Source organism: Penicillium subrubescens, assembly GCF_028828155.1.
Source record: "Penicillium subrubescens strain IBT 31985 chromosome Unknown utg000007l_segment0_segment0, whole genome shotgun sequence".
Classification (NCBI taxonomy): Eukaryota; Fungi; Ascomycota; class Eurotiomycetes; order Eurotiales; family Aspergillaceae; genus Penicillium; species Penicillium subrubescens.
Genome location: NW_026643157.1, coordinates 444,919 through 460,020, shown reverse-complemented (window position 1 = coordinate 460,020; position 15,102 = coordinate 444,919). Strand labels below are relative to the sequence as shown.

Here is a 15,102-nt window from a genome sequence, read left to right as displayed (position 1 = left end):
CCTGGACAAAAGAATGCAATGGATTTGTAAATACTCTCAAGCAGCCTCTATATATCCGTAAACGTCAACGAAGCCGACTACCTAAGGTCAGACTCTATTTCTTTTTCACTTCATATTTTTGGCGAGTTCATCTCAAATCCGAGTTGACGCCTCCCCGATTTTTCCATATCCATGCCACTCTATGAGACCGGTCTGTCGTTCGAATCATCCAGCTCAACTTTCTAACTTCGAACAGCTACCTCATATTCAGCGGAATATCTCTCAGCCTTGACCCTCCACAAGTGAAGGCCTCCGTCTTTTCTCCATCTCACCCAACGAGTGCTCGACTTCGAATCTCTCCAAACAACTCCCACTTTATCCTCACATATTTCCTTCATCTCCCCCCCCACTCGACAACCCTCCGCAACACTACACCATGCCGTCTCCTTCCAAGCAGCACACAAAAAGCCCCAAGACGGGTAAGGCTTTCCGGCGCGTTCGCACAGCCATTGTTGGGGACCTCTATCAAGGGAACCAGTTCCCCCAGTGGATTCGCAGAAACGGCGGAGAGTTTCACGACAAAGTCACTGATCAGATCACACATCTGATTGCCTCGGAACAGGCCTACGAGGATAACGTGGATGAAGGTAAGGAATATCAGACTCATGTCATTCACCGTTCCTTTCATTATCCTACGGTGGATGATGATCTGTGTCTTGAATACTGATTCGATATAGTGCAAGCTGCAAAGGCTCTCGGGAAGATCAAGATCGTCTCTCGGGACTGGCTTACTGCCTCCCTACACGCCAACCCTATCCGCCCGGTCCCCGAGAGACCCTTCCTTCTGGAGAACCTGGTCAAGCCCACTAAGAAGAATGGTGAAGGCAGGAATGGCACAGACAGCAAGGGCAAGGTAGACTCTGGAATAATGGCCCGGACGCGTGTCAGTATGTTAACCCACCCTCTTTTGAATCGTCGGTCGAGAGAAGCCGCTAACCTACGGTCTCAATATAGAGGATCCATTCATTCCGAAAGGAACAATCAATCAGCGTACGTTCACTTTTGCTCACACCCTGCCTGGTCTTGACGTACACCGACACTAACAAACAAACGATGACACAGCTAAGAAGGCCATCTTCCGTGATCCTCAGACGGGTGGAGCGTGGGACGCAGTACTCACACGTGCGGGTAAAACAGCCCGTCTTCGGGAGAAATACCGTGTGGCAGTGAGTTCAGCGCCTCATATACCTGTGCAAGATGGCAATTTGACACAATATTACAGATCTTTGAAACCTCCTCACAGCCACCCACCTACTCGACCTATGCAAAGTACAGCCGCGTTGGGACCTCTCGTGTCCAGGAGCTGACTCTTCCCAAGAGCGACATTGCTACTGCTGTGGACGCCTTCAAGCAGTTCTTCAAGGCCGAGGCAGGCAAGGACTGGGAGGATAGAAACGATGCCAGCCTCCCTACCCCTAAGACAGACAACGAGGGCAATGTCATACCCGCTCACCAGGGTTGGTACTTCTACAAGAGCCAGGAAAATATCTTCACCAGCTTCATCATGCGGGCCGGCCCACCTGGTGCAAGTACAGATGGTTCTTTGTCTGTTAACCGTCGAATCGAACCCGATGAATCGGAGGCAGACGTTGCTCGGCCTGAGGGAATTGTTCTTCCAAAAGTCCTGGCAATGTCAGAGGAAGACAGTGGCAATAATGCTGATGTCGAATCTGAGGGTATCAACATCGACGCCAGCTAAACTGGCATGTCTTATCTAGCCCTTGGTACAGATAGGGATATCAAGTCCGGACACAAGATCAGGTAAGGATTACAGAAGGAAAGGGTCGATATACCAACATTCGAAACACTCTTCGAGCATGGTTTCTGGTATGAGGATGGAGGATGGAATTTTGCTTTTTTTTTTTTGAATTTGGGATTTAATTTGGGATTTGACTTTGTTTATTTTGTTTAAAAAAAATTCGTTCGTTTGAAGCGTGATATCGCCCTCGTCACTCAACAGGGTATAGGGACAGTACCAATAATGATATACATGAACTGGCAAGTAATGCCTTTTAGTTGACCATAAAACTCCAATGCACCAATGAACTGAAAACCAAAACTTGTCCCGAAGAAAACCAGACCGACTGTACCATAACTTTGCACGCCTGCAGCCGACACCAAAATGCAACTTCGTGGGGAATCTAGAGGTAGTCCTTCTTTCTGCTGGTCCTCGTGTACTGGGTAAGAGCCCATTCCACGTCACCAGTAGAGCCCTTCTCCATAGTACCTCCACGGATCTCGAACAGACGCATTGTCATCCGAGGGCCGACCTCTGCAAGTTCCACATCCCGGTAGCTGCTCTTCACGAAAACGTGGTGACGCACCTCAATGCTGTCCTCCTTGTTCACAAAGCTGACGACACGAGTGCCAACCTTGCCAGCCTCGCGGGGTGGGAAGAGGTGCTTCAAGATCTGGACAACACGCTGGCCCAGCTTGGTCGTGAAGCCCTCAAAGATCAAGTGCGGGTAACTCTCGGAGACGGTGCCTCGGTCGGCATTCGGAATGTCTGCACGCAGAACAACATTGTGAAGAGAGAAGCTAGCGGTCGGACCGTGGGGAAGATGCGAGACGGTAAGGGCGGTAGGTGTACCACGATGCTCGTGCAGAAGGATCATGTCGGTCAAAGAAGCGGAGGTTGCGCTAGACACCAGATCGGGCATGACGAGGTTACCACGGTTCAGGCGGATAGATGTTGGGAGAAGCAATCGAATTTCCTTGGCGAAGGCTCCTAGACGAGCAGAAGGCGAGCGAGATGTAGTGACCAGCGGACGAGGGTCAATCAGACCGGATGTCAAGGCGTATTCGTCATCCACATCCACCTCATCCTTTGACTCGTCATATTTGAAATTCTCCCGAAGAGATTTATCGTTTGCAATCGAAGGATCGAGGGGCTTTCCGGAAGCCAAAGAGGCCTTCAGCTGGGCACGCTTTTCGGCGATTGAAGCATCGCGGAGCTGCAGCGCTCTGCGATAAAGATAATCGCGACGCTCGCGGGTTTGACGGCGCTAAGAAGATAGTTAGTGAATAATTCAATGCTGTAATCTCTTATCATTTGAGTACAAGCTTACCAGCATCTTGGTGAGCGGATGTGAATGTTGCTTGTAGTACTTCTAAACCGATGGTAGCGGGCGACTTTTTTTTTCTAAACTCCGGGGCTGCGCAAGTGGTCCGCTCTCGTCGCCGTAGTGGGATCCCACCGATAGAGAATGCGGATCGCAATGCGGAGGTCAGTTTGAGTCCTTCCAAACTTTTCTACTCTCTTTTGTGAAGAGGTGGCTTGGATGTAGGTGGTACCCTATATCTTATCGACTGCTTTGCTGACTCGATCTCTGATATTCTAGAATCCCCGTTGCTTTGCCCCTCAGGCACACAGACGGACTGGGCCTTGAAGAACCGCCCACGGACGATCGAATCGTCTCATACGCTCTTTTGGCTAGACTTGACTTGTGACTTTTGGCTTATCCGCATGCTGTCCTTAAATTGATTTCGCCTTTCGACTTCCGCTACAACTTCCCCTATCACCGTCTTTGACAACCCGCATCTATCATGGATAACTACCATCCAGTGTTGGCAGATGACGCCTCAGTGATGGCAGACCAAGACGACAACCATATGGGCAGCGTCGGCCGTGCCCAGCCACGCCGTCATGACGATGAAGATGAAGGCTCCGATATTCTAGAGGACGATGACTTGGAGAGCACAGTTGGTGGTCCAGTTTCGCATCACAAGGGCCATGGAAACGGCGAGGAAGAGAAAGAGCTTCCTGCCCATGCATGCGCGTGAGTGATCTATTCATCTTTGGCATATCTGTCTGCGTACTGACAACTGATACTCTTTAGGTACTGTGGCATTCATAACCCCAGCAGCGTGGTAAAGTGTCTCTCTTGCAACAAGTGGTTCTGCAGTGCCCGAGGCAATACCTCCTCTTCGCATATAGTCAATCACCTCGTGCGTGCTCGCCACAAGGAGGTGCAGCTGCACCCGGCTTCTTCGCTCGGCGATACTATCCTCGAATGCTACAACTGTGGTACCAAGAACGTTTTCCTACTCGGTTTCATTCCCGCCAAGTCAGATACTGTTGTGGTTCTTCTTTGCCGGCAGCCATGTGCGGCTATGCCATCGTCCAAGGATATGAACTGGGATACCTCTCGTTGGCAGCCACTTATTGAGGACCGCTCCTTTTTGCCCTGGCTCGTTTCTGCCCCTACCGATCAAGAGCAGCTCCGTGCCCGCCATCTCAGCCCCCAGTTGATTGCAAAGCTGGAGGAAATGTGGAAAGAGAACTCGCAGGCGACTCTGGAGGATTTGGAAAAAGCCACCGCCGTTGATGATGAGCCAGCGCCTGTGCTATTGCGCTATGATGATGCTTTCCAGTATCAGAACATCTTTGGTCCCCTCGTCAAGATTGAAGCCGACTATGACCGAAAGCTCAAGGAATCGCAGTCGCAGGATGGATTGATTGTTCGCTGGGATCTTGGGCTGAACAACAAGCACCTTGCAAGCTTCGTCCTTCCCAAGCTCGAGCTTGGAGATGTCAAGCTGGCGGTTGGTGATGAAATGCGCCTGAAGTATACCGGCGAACTCCGTTCCAAGTGGGAGGGTGTTGGATACGTCATGAAGATCCCTAACAACCAGTCTGACGAAGTCACCATTGAGTTGCGCTCTAAGGGCGACCACAAGTCGGTCCCTACGGAATGCACTCACAACTTCACTGCCGACTACGTTTGGAAGTCCACCTCGTTTGACCGTATGCAGCTCGCCATGAAAACCTTCGCCGTTGATGAAATGAGTGTTTCGGGCTACATCTTCCACCGTCTTCTCGGTCATGAGGTTGCTGCCGCTCCCATGAAGACACAGATCCCGAAGAAGTTCAGCGTCCCTGGACTGCCCGACCTGAACGGCAGCCAAATCAATGCGGTGAAGAGTGTGTTACAGCGACCACTGAGTCTGATTCAGGGTCCCCCAGGAACCGGTAAAACAGTCACTTCGGCTACGATCATCTACCATTTGGCAAAGATCAACGGAGGCCAGGTTCTCGTGTGTGCTCCCTCCAACGTCGCAGTCGACCAGCTGTGTGAGCGTATCCACCGCACAGGCCTGAAGACTGTTCGTGTGACTGCCAAGTCGCGCGAGGATGTTGAGTCTCCGGTTGCCTTCCTTTCTCTGCATGAGCAAGTCCGTATGAACGATAGCAATATCGAATTGGTGAAGCTCAACCAACTGAAGGCCGAGCTCGGTGAATTGTCCAGCCAGGACGAGAAGCGTCTGAAGCAACTGACTCGGGCCGCCGAGCGCGAAGTCTTGACCAATGCCGATGTTATCTGCTGCACTTGCGTTGGTGCTGGTGATCCTCGCTTGGCCAAGTTCAAGTTCCGCACTGTCTTGATTGACGAGTCGACCCAATCTGCGGAGCCAGAGTGTATGATCCCCCTGGTTCTTGGCTGTAAGCAAGTCGTTCTGGTTGGTGATCACCAGCAGCTTGGGCCTGTCATCATGAATAAGAAGGCCGCCAAGGCTGGTTTGAATCAATCTCTCTTCGAGCGTCTTGTCATTCTTGGCTGCTCGCCTATTCGCCTGAATGTGCAGTATCGTATGCACCCGTGTCTCTCGGACTTCCCATCCAACATGTTCTACGAGGGTTCGCTGCAGAATGGTATTACCATTCATGACCGTCTTCGCCGCGATGTCGACTTCCCTTGGCCCATGATGGATAACCCCATGATGTTCTGGTCGAACCTTGGTAATGAAGAAATCTCCGCCTCCGGAACTTCGTACCTCAACCGCACTGAGGCGACTAATGTCGAGAAGATTGTTACACGCTTCTTCAAGGCCGGTGTACAGCCAAGCGGTATCGGTATCATCACTCCATACGAAGGACAGCGAAGCTACATTGTCAGCTCCATGCAGGCTACGGGTACCTTCAAGAAGGAACACTACAAGGAGATTGAAGTGGCCTCCGTCGATGCGTTCCAGGGACGAGAGAAGGATTACATCATTCTCTCCTGTGTTCGTTCCAATGACCATCAGGGTATTGGTTTCTTGAGCGATCCCCGCCGTCTCAACGTCGCTCTTACTCGTGCTCGATTTGGTCTGGTCATTCTTGGAAACCCTAAGGTGCTCTCCAAGCACCCTCTATGGAATTGCCTGCTCCAGCACTTCAAGGAACGTCATTGTCTGGTGGAGGGACCCCTGTCCAACCTGCAGGAATCTTTGATCCAGTTCAGCCGTCCCAAGCAAGCTTACCGTGGCCCTCAGCGCTTCCACATGTCTTCAGGCTTCAATCAAGGCGGTGCTGCTGCTGTCGCCGGTGCTATGAACGGCCGCAACGGCCAGCGCAACGAGTATCAAGACACTGGGTCTGTCGTTGGCTACATCCCTGATGATGTCTCCTCGGTGCACTCCTCTGCCGTTGGTGGAGTTGGCCTTCCCTCTGGATACCCTCCGATGTTCCAGAACTTCGCTGATCAATGGCCATCCCTCTCTGGTGGTCGCCGTGCGAACGGTGGCCGGGCCAAGGGTGCTCCTAGTGTTGCTGGAGAGTCCGTTGCCGCTACCGAGTCCGATGTCACTGGAAGCATCATTGATGGTCGCAGTGCTGACCAAGGTGGTGTCAGCCTAGCCGGCTTGAGCATCAACGACATGAGCAAGCAAGCGAGTCTCAGCCAGTCCGATCGTCTGAAGCGCTACGTGGAGTCCGGCGGCCGTGAGCCTTACCGTGGTGGTGTCCCCGACAATGGCAGCATCTTTGGGGGCAGTTCGGCCAGCATTCGAGTTACTCGCGGCGTCCCCGGACACAACGTCAATGACGACGATGATGCCCGCAGCGTTTCGACCGCGTTCGCTAGCCAGGTTGGCGGCAACTACGACTGAGTGACATACTTTTATCGCTACTTCATGCTAGGGCTAGCCTCCAACAGGCTTTGCCTTCTCATCATGTTCATCTCGAGGAAGCAGAGTCTCGCACGAAACGTTAGAGTCCCTTCCACCAGAGTCTTGCCCGTCCATTCTTCCATGCCGATCAGGACGTCAGTTCGGTGAGGCCAAGCCGGCCCATTACCTTCATGGGCGCTGCAGCTTTACCGAATGATTACTCAAGGCCACCGATATCCTCAGTCAGTCTGAAGGGGCAAAATCTTCCTTTGCACCTTCGAGACTGTGTTGTCGCAGTGACGTCCCCCTCACATGCGGTTGTCGATGGGTCGAGGCGACAAGCATTGGCCTTCCAGCACTTATGCGTTTGGGCCTGCTGTCTGAACATGCAATGGCTGGGTTTCACTGTCCCGCCCAGCTGAGTCCGGTAGTCACCTATCGGGCAGCTTTGCAATTTTATCCTGATCCCCTCCCTCAGGCTCGATTCTTCCTAGCAGTCCTTACCTAGGTATCTACAATGTTGTTGCCTTGAAAAATCGAGACTTGTTATGCTTTTAGTAGTCTCACCTTGTAGTCATGTAGAGTAAGTATTCCATTTGAGGACCAATCGTTTCCCTGCCAAGCTTGTCAAGTGTCTCCGAAGCGTGAGCCGCGAATCAGTAGTATTCAACTCAACTCGTTCCCTTCTAACTACGGATGGGTTCGCCATCTTTGAGTCCACGGGAGACGCCGAGAGAGAGGTGCAGTCTGTTCGTAAGCTGGCCAGATGGTGTGGACTTGGAGAAATACAGCTTGAATGGAAGCAAGTTGTCACCAAGTGTCAGGCGGACTGAGAACATGAATCTGCTTTCGAGTCTGAGCTAACCATCAAACTAGTGGCCCTGCGCGATGCTGTCCTGCCCGGGGCACATTCTCTGGTCGAAGTTCGAGATGGCTCAAAATGTTTCATGGTAAAACCGAAGAAGCCGTTGGCGTTTATAGAGAATAAATCTCTAATTTCAAATTGGTCCAGTGGACTTAATACAAAATCTAATTGACGCATAGAATTGTCCCAATGTATCCGTGCATTTCGATCATGCCTGGGTGATTCCGCCTAGCCTTTTCGATGACAGTGACATGGATCCGCAGGTGGGTGTTGATTCGTCATCTCTACAAGCAATATTTGAAGAGGATATCGCTAATCAACACTATACTTCGGTATAATCAGGGCCCTCTCTATGCCCTTTTGCAGGCATTTCTTACCCCAGCCATAGCTTCGAAGCTCCATGCCCTCCTCCAAACAACCCCAACGAATCTCGACTGAGAAACCTACTCCTGCTCTCCCCTAGCATCCATTCGGCCTTTCGAAATGGTGATATACATCTTTTTCCTATTACTAATACCGTGGACTGTTTGAATGACGAAACCGAGACCAAGATCAAATCTGCAAGCAAAGTTTATGTCAGTGTCTCTTGGGATCTTGACCTGCACCCTGGGTATGTCCAGCTGACTTCACAACAGTACTTTGTTTCAAGAATTGAGCCCAAGACTTGTGGCTCGCTGTTCCTGAGCGATGATAGCCCATGGAACGATCCAATGCAAATGTTCACAATGGAGAGCCGGGACGCCAAACTACCTCTCCCAGATCCGTTCTTGCTCCGAACACACTTTCGCATTACAGCCTCTTTGCATTTATTCCATGTTGAAGAGAGTATATCTAAAGGGTGGCCCTCGCCTCCGTTATGTATGAAACACCGATCCTCTGCTTATGAGACATTAAAGCTGTTAATGCAATTTGAACAGTCCAGTTGAGTCCGAGGACATTGCGCTCTCTCTGGCATCTCGTCCCCAAATGGATACGTATCCAGTGCGACGGCTTGCTTATCAAGCTTGGCACCTATCTCTATCCATGGTCTTTCACAGGTCTTGTCCACCGGCTGCCACTCGGACTCTTCGGGAAGGAATGTGCTCGCTCTCCACGCAAGGAAGCCGAGGCATTGCGTTTAGTGAAAAGTACACTTCAATCCCAGCACCTCTTTTGCGTGGACGAGTATCAAGGGACGCACCCTATTCTCGTTATGACAGCAGTACCTGGACAGACGTTGGAAACGGTCTATCATCGGCTCTCATACTCGGAGCGGGACCAGTTATCAAAAGACTTGAAAAGTGTGATATCACAACTGCGTTGCATCCCAAACCAGACCCCATACGCCTTTGGTAACACCCACGGCGGCCCATTGAAAAGATTATAGTTTCCCTTCCGGCACATGTGGTGCGTTCAACTCGATCTTTGATTTCAACGCCTTCCTTGTCCATCGCTACGTGCATCAGGAGACGGAGAGAAAATTTCGGCAGCTCACGCCCGTAACTATCGATCTGTCTTCACCCATGCGGACTTACATCCGAGCAATATTTTGATTGATCAGAGACGTCTATCTGGAATTGTGGACTAGGAAAATGCTGGGTTTTATCCAGAATATTGGGAGTTTACGAAGCTTGTGTATGGTGCTGAGAGGATTCCAGAGATTCGGGAGATTATTTGGGAGGCATTCACAGAGGTAAATTATGATGAGGAGTTGGAGGCTGAGACGCTCCTATGGAATGATACGCCGTTTGGTATATGAAATGTTCGAGACGACAAAGCTCGTTCCATGGCGGTACTTTTGGTCCAAATAGTTGGTGTGTTTTTAGAGTGAAAAGTAATATACTAGTACCAACATCGAGTGAAGGTACTTGGCTTCAAGAAATGATAGATCTATTTTTGACACAGCGAAGGTAGAAAGTTGTACTTTAATTAGGGCTTAACGGGTCCCCGGCTGACGTTCTACCCCGCTGCCCCGCTCGACCGGCACCAATCTATACGACTGTATACGACTGTACACAGCGTCAAACTACTGGCTGCTACATGAAACATTTGAAATCAACCATTCACCATGAACACTGCGCCTCAAGATTGGGCAACAGATACAGGCTCGGCAATGGTGTCGATTGGCACTCATTCCCTGTATATCTCAATCAGTGGACCACCCCGCACACCCCAAGATCCACTCGTGGTGATCCTAGCAGGCGCCGGAGACGTCGCAACCTCCTACACAGCCCTCTCACCCCTCGTAGCTCAATTCTCCCGGATCCTGATCTACGATCGAACCGGGCTCGGTCGCAGCGAGCCGAGACCGAGTTTAGCAAGATCCACAAATCCCACGACTAGTACGGCCGTTACGGCCGCCGAGGAGCTACACAGCCTTCTTTTAGCGACAAACCTACGCTCACCGTTGGTCCTAGTCGCACACTCCTACGGCGCTATCATCGCGCGCGAGTATTTACATTTGTACAATGACCAAGTTGCCGGTATCGTATTCGCGGATGGCTCCACCGAACGACAGTGTGACTATTTCCAGCTGCCGGATGCCAATATCAACGCCGTGCTGGGGGATCTCAAAGTAGCGCAGGTTACTGGTCTACGGGCGGACTCGAAACTTTCCAGGGACGAATGGAGAAATAGAGCTATCGATATTGCGCGTGGTGTCGCCGCTGCACAGGTCGAGGTTGATTCGTATGTGGATGTTTGTCGTACACTTGCGGATAAGAAGCAGTTTCAGAATCGGGCTATGGGGGAGAGACCGGTAAGTGTGATTCGCTGTAATAGCGCTAGGGATTATGAACGAATTTATGAGAAGGGTGTTGAGGTGGGTAATGGGACGCCACTGCAGCAACGAGGGTTCAGGGATCTACTGGATCGATGGGAGGCGATAGACAAGGAGCTGAAGGAGGAGCAGCTACGGCTTTCTTCGACTACGCATTTGGTGCATCTGCCAGATTGTGGACATAATGTGCATTTGATACGGCCGGATATAGTTGCTGATGAGATTCGATGGGTGTTGGATCAGCTGCGGAATCCGCGGGGCGATGCGCTGAAACTTTGATGGTATCATAGTCCAGCCGTTGCTTGTATATGATTCGACGTTGTTCGAAGGCAATCCTGTTTGGAGATCTGATTTGATACCAATATGTTTTCTGTCATGCTCTTAGATTTGTCTGTATCGTTGTAGCCTGCAATGACCAAGAACCTTTGATGCTTCACTGCCACTGCCATGGATATTCTGGAGGTTCGTCTAATGCAGATTGACTATGAATAAGGTGCTTCGCCTGAAGATTCGCAAGCATTCTGCATGTCGATCAATATCCATACTATCTTTAGATAGTCAAAGTCCACGAGGGAGAAGCTCTGGATATTCGGCAGCCTAAAGATGCAGGAGCCAGTCAAGAGTCTTCCCGAAGCAGCACAGCCTCTTGCATTACGTTGATTACATCATCAATTCCACGTGATCTTCCGGCGATCGGTAAGTCCCGTGACCCGTCACCCTGCAGGGCATCACCGCCACAGCAATCCTTTAGTAGTACAGTAGTACATGCACTCCTTCATCCTGTAGGAGACGCCGTAGGTAACTCCGAAGGGGACTCCGTAGGGCTCCATTTTAAAATGAAGATTTGTAAGGCACCCATCGTGGCGATCTTTCTGGGCCGAAGTGCAGAAGCAGGCTTCTCAGGCCTTCGCAGGCTTTCAGTCTCCCACCGGAATGGCTGCCTGACTGGATTTCGTTGGCAATGGGAACCCAAGACTGGGTCGATCAAGCGAACAAGGCGAGTCTTATTGGTACCCCCGCTAAGACCGCTCTGGCGGTGATCGGAAGTGGACATCTTTCGATCGAATGAGTCATTGTTGACAACAGAGCTCGGTAGAGTCAGGGTGGCGGTCACAGCTCCATCTAGGCAGGGCTGGGTGGGGAGAGAAGGCCCAAGGCAAGAAAAGCATTAAAAGGCCAACGCACCCCTAGGCTGGCGCCTGCATACATGCAGTAGTATATGTATAGATCTCCGGTCCAGTGAAGAATTTGCCCTGCTGAACAATAAAAAACCAAAGAAGATCCTCTTTTTTCAGCTTATCGGGAACTCCGGGACTATCGTGGACGAAAGAAAATCCGAGAAAGACAGAAGCGCGGCAAACTACTGCGCCACAAGTGGCGGATTTGACGCAAGCGGGCGGCCCTTTAAAAGGGGAGGGGGATGCCTGGTTGAGACCTGAAAATTTGGGCACTTCCTCTTTTCCTATTCATCTACTGTACCAACCCCAACACCTTCGCGATCATCGTCTTTCCTCTTGACTTCGGTCAATTTATTTGATTTGTCACTTTTCCTGATCCTCAGGAATTGTTTCTGCTCTCCTCTTCATAACCCTCCCCCTCTGAATCGACTCCTGTTGTGGTCGTGAGTGATCGGTGGACGCGTCTTGCCGGTATCTCTATTCTACCACAAATCCCCTCATTTGGTGTGGGGTCAACACGATACTATGGGCGACGGATCTGACTATCCTAGTCCGCGAAGTGAAGCTCCGCACGTGGTTACTGTTGCCTCTGCCCTCGCCTCGGCCACAGAATCTCTCTCTTCAATTGCCAGAATGAACGAACAAGCCGCTGCCCTCGGCTATGGTGCCATGGAGAGCGCGCGCCCGCGCCTCTCCGTCCGACGCAACCGCGATCCCCCAAAGAACGCCGAAGGTCAAATCTATTGCGACCACACCGACTGTCAGGCTGCGCCGCCTACTTTTCGTCGTCCTTGTGAATGGAAGTAAGTATTCTCATCTCCCTTCCCACGCGACCGTCACTTCTGGGTACTCTATACTAACTCGTCGCTCCTAGTAAACATATGGATAAACACGATCGTCCATACAAATGCTACGAACCTGGTTGTGATAAGATTCAAGGCTTCACCTACTCGGGTGGTCTCTTGCGCCACCAGCGCGAAGTTCATAAGAAGAACAATGACGCGAAGAAGCCTTTGATGTGTCCTTATGCCGACTGCAACCGCAGCACCGGCAACGGGTTCACGCGCCAGGAGAATCTTCGAGAGCACTTGCGCCGTCGTCACATGCACACTGATGAGGGCCCGACAGCTTCCATCCTTGTTGATTTGCCATGGGAACGCGCCAGCGAGCTGGAGGGCGTTCGCGCCAACTCCCTCCCGGCCACTGGTGGTCTCAAGCGCAGACACGAGGATTCGCCCAACGGGGACCTCCAGGATCCCGATGAGAATGGCGATGACCTCCACAACGAAGTCAAGCGACTGCGTCGCGAGGTTCAGGAGAAGGATCGCCGCCTGGAGCAGCTGGAGCGCATCGTTGCCGATCTCCAGCAAGCCCTTCCTCAGCCGCCTGTGCCCGAACACGACCCTCAGCTTACGCAGGCGATGCCACCTCCTCCACCCCAGGCTGCTGCTCCTCAGCTTTAGAGCCCCCTTTCCGTCTCTACTCCACCACTTAATCATCTGGGATGGCTTTTCGTGTGATGTTACTCTTGCATTCCGTGGGCGTTTCTCCTCTCAATCCGAGGTCTTGAATTATTTGTTTTTTTTTTTCTATTATTCGTCGTTTCTCCTCCCCAAGTTCTCACCATGTCTACTGCATCTGGGTTCATTGTCGATGGCCGGGGGTCGATGGCCGTCAAGCTAGCTATTAGGGTACTAAGGCGTTTTGCTTGACATTGGCTTTCAATGGGTCAGGCGGTTTTCTTTCCAACAGGTGTATCTTCGCCTCATATACCCTGGTGTACCATTGTCTTTTTTTTCTTTATTTCTATTCCCAAGCTTATTATTTGCCCGAACCGCTATCCTTTGCCATCTCAATCTACTCGATTCTCACATAATATCCTAGTCGCAGCTGCGGCTGTAAGCCTCTTCCATCATAATCTTCTCGTATTAATTCTTAATGAAACTCCGAGTTTTCGATCGAATACTTTCTCATCTCGTATTCCCTGCCTAGCCCTAAACTATATACCTCGTACCTCGCAGCCTCGCAAACAAGGCATCCGTAGATCCGTCGATCCCTGGAAAATGGGGCCAAAACACTGACACCCTGATCCCCAGGCTCCCCAGATGCCCCAGCCACACCCGTCACCAGCGTCAGGCAACCACTAACACCTGAGGCCTCCCAAACCAGGCCTTCCATCCATTTCAATCTAGCTCAGTAGCTTTCAGGCCCTGCCTAGCGTAACTTTCCTTTCCCGCCGACAACCCCACCTTGTACAGTAATCCCGCCTAGCGGCGCTTGAGCCTCATGGTGGATTTGATTTCCCGTCCGCGGGCACCCGATTCATACGAGCCCGTCGTCGGGGTCTGACGGGATACGAATGAGTCATGTTGGATGGTGGATTCGTCATGGGCGTGAGAGTGGGTATGAGAGTGGTGCTTGTGCTTGCGCTTACTGGTGGCTTTCGTGTCATGGGTTGGGGGCAGGGCTCGGAGTTAGTAGGTCGGAGGTCCGGTGGATGACTGTGGATGGTTGTGGACTAATGTAGGTAATTTTGGGAAGGTTGCGGTGGGTGTATTTGTAATCGTGATGCTGGATTTGGGTTTGATGGGGGCGTTGCTAGTCATGGGGATAGGCTAGATGTCAGCATGGGTCGTCCGAGATAGTACTAACGAGTCGGGGATACTGTTTTGTCTTGTGGGTTCGACGGAGGTATTGTCAGCCATGGGGGATAGGCTGGTTGCCAGCATGGACGGTCCAGGATGCTGTCACAGTGGGTGCTATGGAGCCGGGGGAAGTGCTTTGGCATGCGGATCGGACGCGGGCGTGGCGAGTCATGCCGGATAGGCTAGATGTCAGCATGGACGGTCCTAGATGTTGTCACCCTGAGTGGCTATAGACCTGCGGATGCCTAGGACTGTTCCGTGTACGCAGGAAATCGATGGCTGCGACTGGTGTATGGCTACGCCGCTCGTCCGGCATAATGCACACCCCAAGGTCATCGGTTATTTGGATGAGCCGCAGAGCAGCGTCTCTTGGTGTTGTCTCGGGTCAATCAGGGATGGCACGAAGAGTATATCGGACTCAACACGACTAGAAGCCGGGTGGATTTGAAAATGCCCATCCCAACCTCACCAACCAGACTGATGGGGGTATTTTGCTGCGGAAAAAACAGAAGTTACCGTAGACTGTCCAAATAGTTGTTAAGATGAGTACCGTATAGCCTCAGATGCTCAAGATTCCCCTCCGGATACTCTGAGGTGTATAATATCGATGACATGGTGGTCCAAGGCTCGGCTGAATAACATGAATTCCCCATACCATACCGTCAGGGTCAGAATTTATGCTTTGGAATAGGCGTTTTGGTCGACAGGAGCCAAGGACGAAATGAGCTGCTCCGTTGACGATCCGCT

General features: G+C 51.5%; 6 protein-coding genes across 6 annotated transcripts; 5 read left to right on the top strand and 1 right to left on the bottom strand.

Moving 5' to 3' along the window:
- Positions 1-415: 415 nt before the first annotated feature.
- Positions 416-1,738, top strand: N7473_009917 (BRCT domain protein; the record flags this gene model as incomplete). The annotated part of the gene is made up of 5 exons (XM_057155856.1): positions 416-626; positions 717-926; positions 994-1,029; positions 1,102-1,205; positions 1,262-1,738. The coding sequence occupies 5 exons, from the start codon at positions 416-418 to the stop codon at positions 1,736-1,738; spliced, it is 1,038 nt and encodes a 345-aa protein (XP_057004511.1).
- Positions 1,739-2,180: 442 nt separating this feature from the next.
- Positions 2,181-3,113, bottom strand: N7473_009916 (snoRNA-binding rRNA-processing protein IMP4; the record flags this gene model as incomplete). Its single annotated transcript, XM_057155855.1, has 2 exons — positions 2,181-3,044; positions 3,108-3,113. The coding sequence occupies 2 exons, from the start codon at positions 3,111-3,113 to the stop codon at positions 2,181-2,183; spliced, it is 870 nt and encodes a 289-aa protein (XP_057004510.1).
- A 472-nt stretch (positions 3,114-3,585) lies between these two features.
- Positions 3,586-6,909, top strand: N7473_009915 (putative regulator of nonsense transcripts; the record flags this gene model as incomplete). Its single annotated transcript, XM_057155854.1, has 2 exons — positions 3,586-3,818; positions 3,879-6,909. The coding sequence occupies 2 exons, from the start codon at positions 3,586-3,588 to the stop codon at positions 6,907-6,909; spliced, it is 3,264 nt and encodes a 1,087-aa protein (XP_057004509.1).
- A 696-nt stretch (positions 6,910-7,605) lies between these two features.
- On the top strand, positions 7,606-9,512 carry N7473_009914 (uncharacterized protein; the record flags this gene model as incomplete). The annotated part of the gene is given in 8 exon segments (XM_057155853.1): positions 7,606-7,762; positions 7,786-7,859; positions 7,954-8,041; positions 8,117-8,632; positions 8,697-8,800; positions 8,812-8,894; positions 9,141-9,252; positions 9,342-9,512. 8 exon segments carry the CDS (start codon positions 7,606-7,608, stop codon positions 9,510-9,512), a joined length of 1,305 nt encoding a protein of 434 aa, XP_057004508.1.
- Positions 9,513-9,821: 309 nt separating this feature from the next.
- On the top strand, positions 9,822-10,811 carry N7473_009913 (alpha/beta fold hydrolase; the record flags this gene model as incomplete). The annotated part of the gene is made up of 1 exon (XM_057155852.1): positions 9,822-10,811. One exon carries the CDS (start codon positions 9,822-9,824, stop codon positions 10,809-10,811), a length of 990 nt encoding a protein of 329 aa, XP_057004507.1.
- A 1,424-nt stretch (positions 10,812-12,235) lies between these two features.
- N7473_009912 (putative C2H2 transcription factor) lies at positions 12,236-13,173 on the top strand (the record flags this gene model as incomplete). The annotated part of the gene is made up of 2 exons (XM_057155851.1): positions 12,236-12,513; positions 12,585-13,173. The coding sequence occupies 2 exons, from the start codon at positions 12,236-12,238 to the stop codon at positions 13,171-13,173; spliced, it is 867 nt and encodes a 288-aa protein (XP_057004506.1).
- Positions 13,174-15,102: the final 1,929 nt, after the last annotated feature.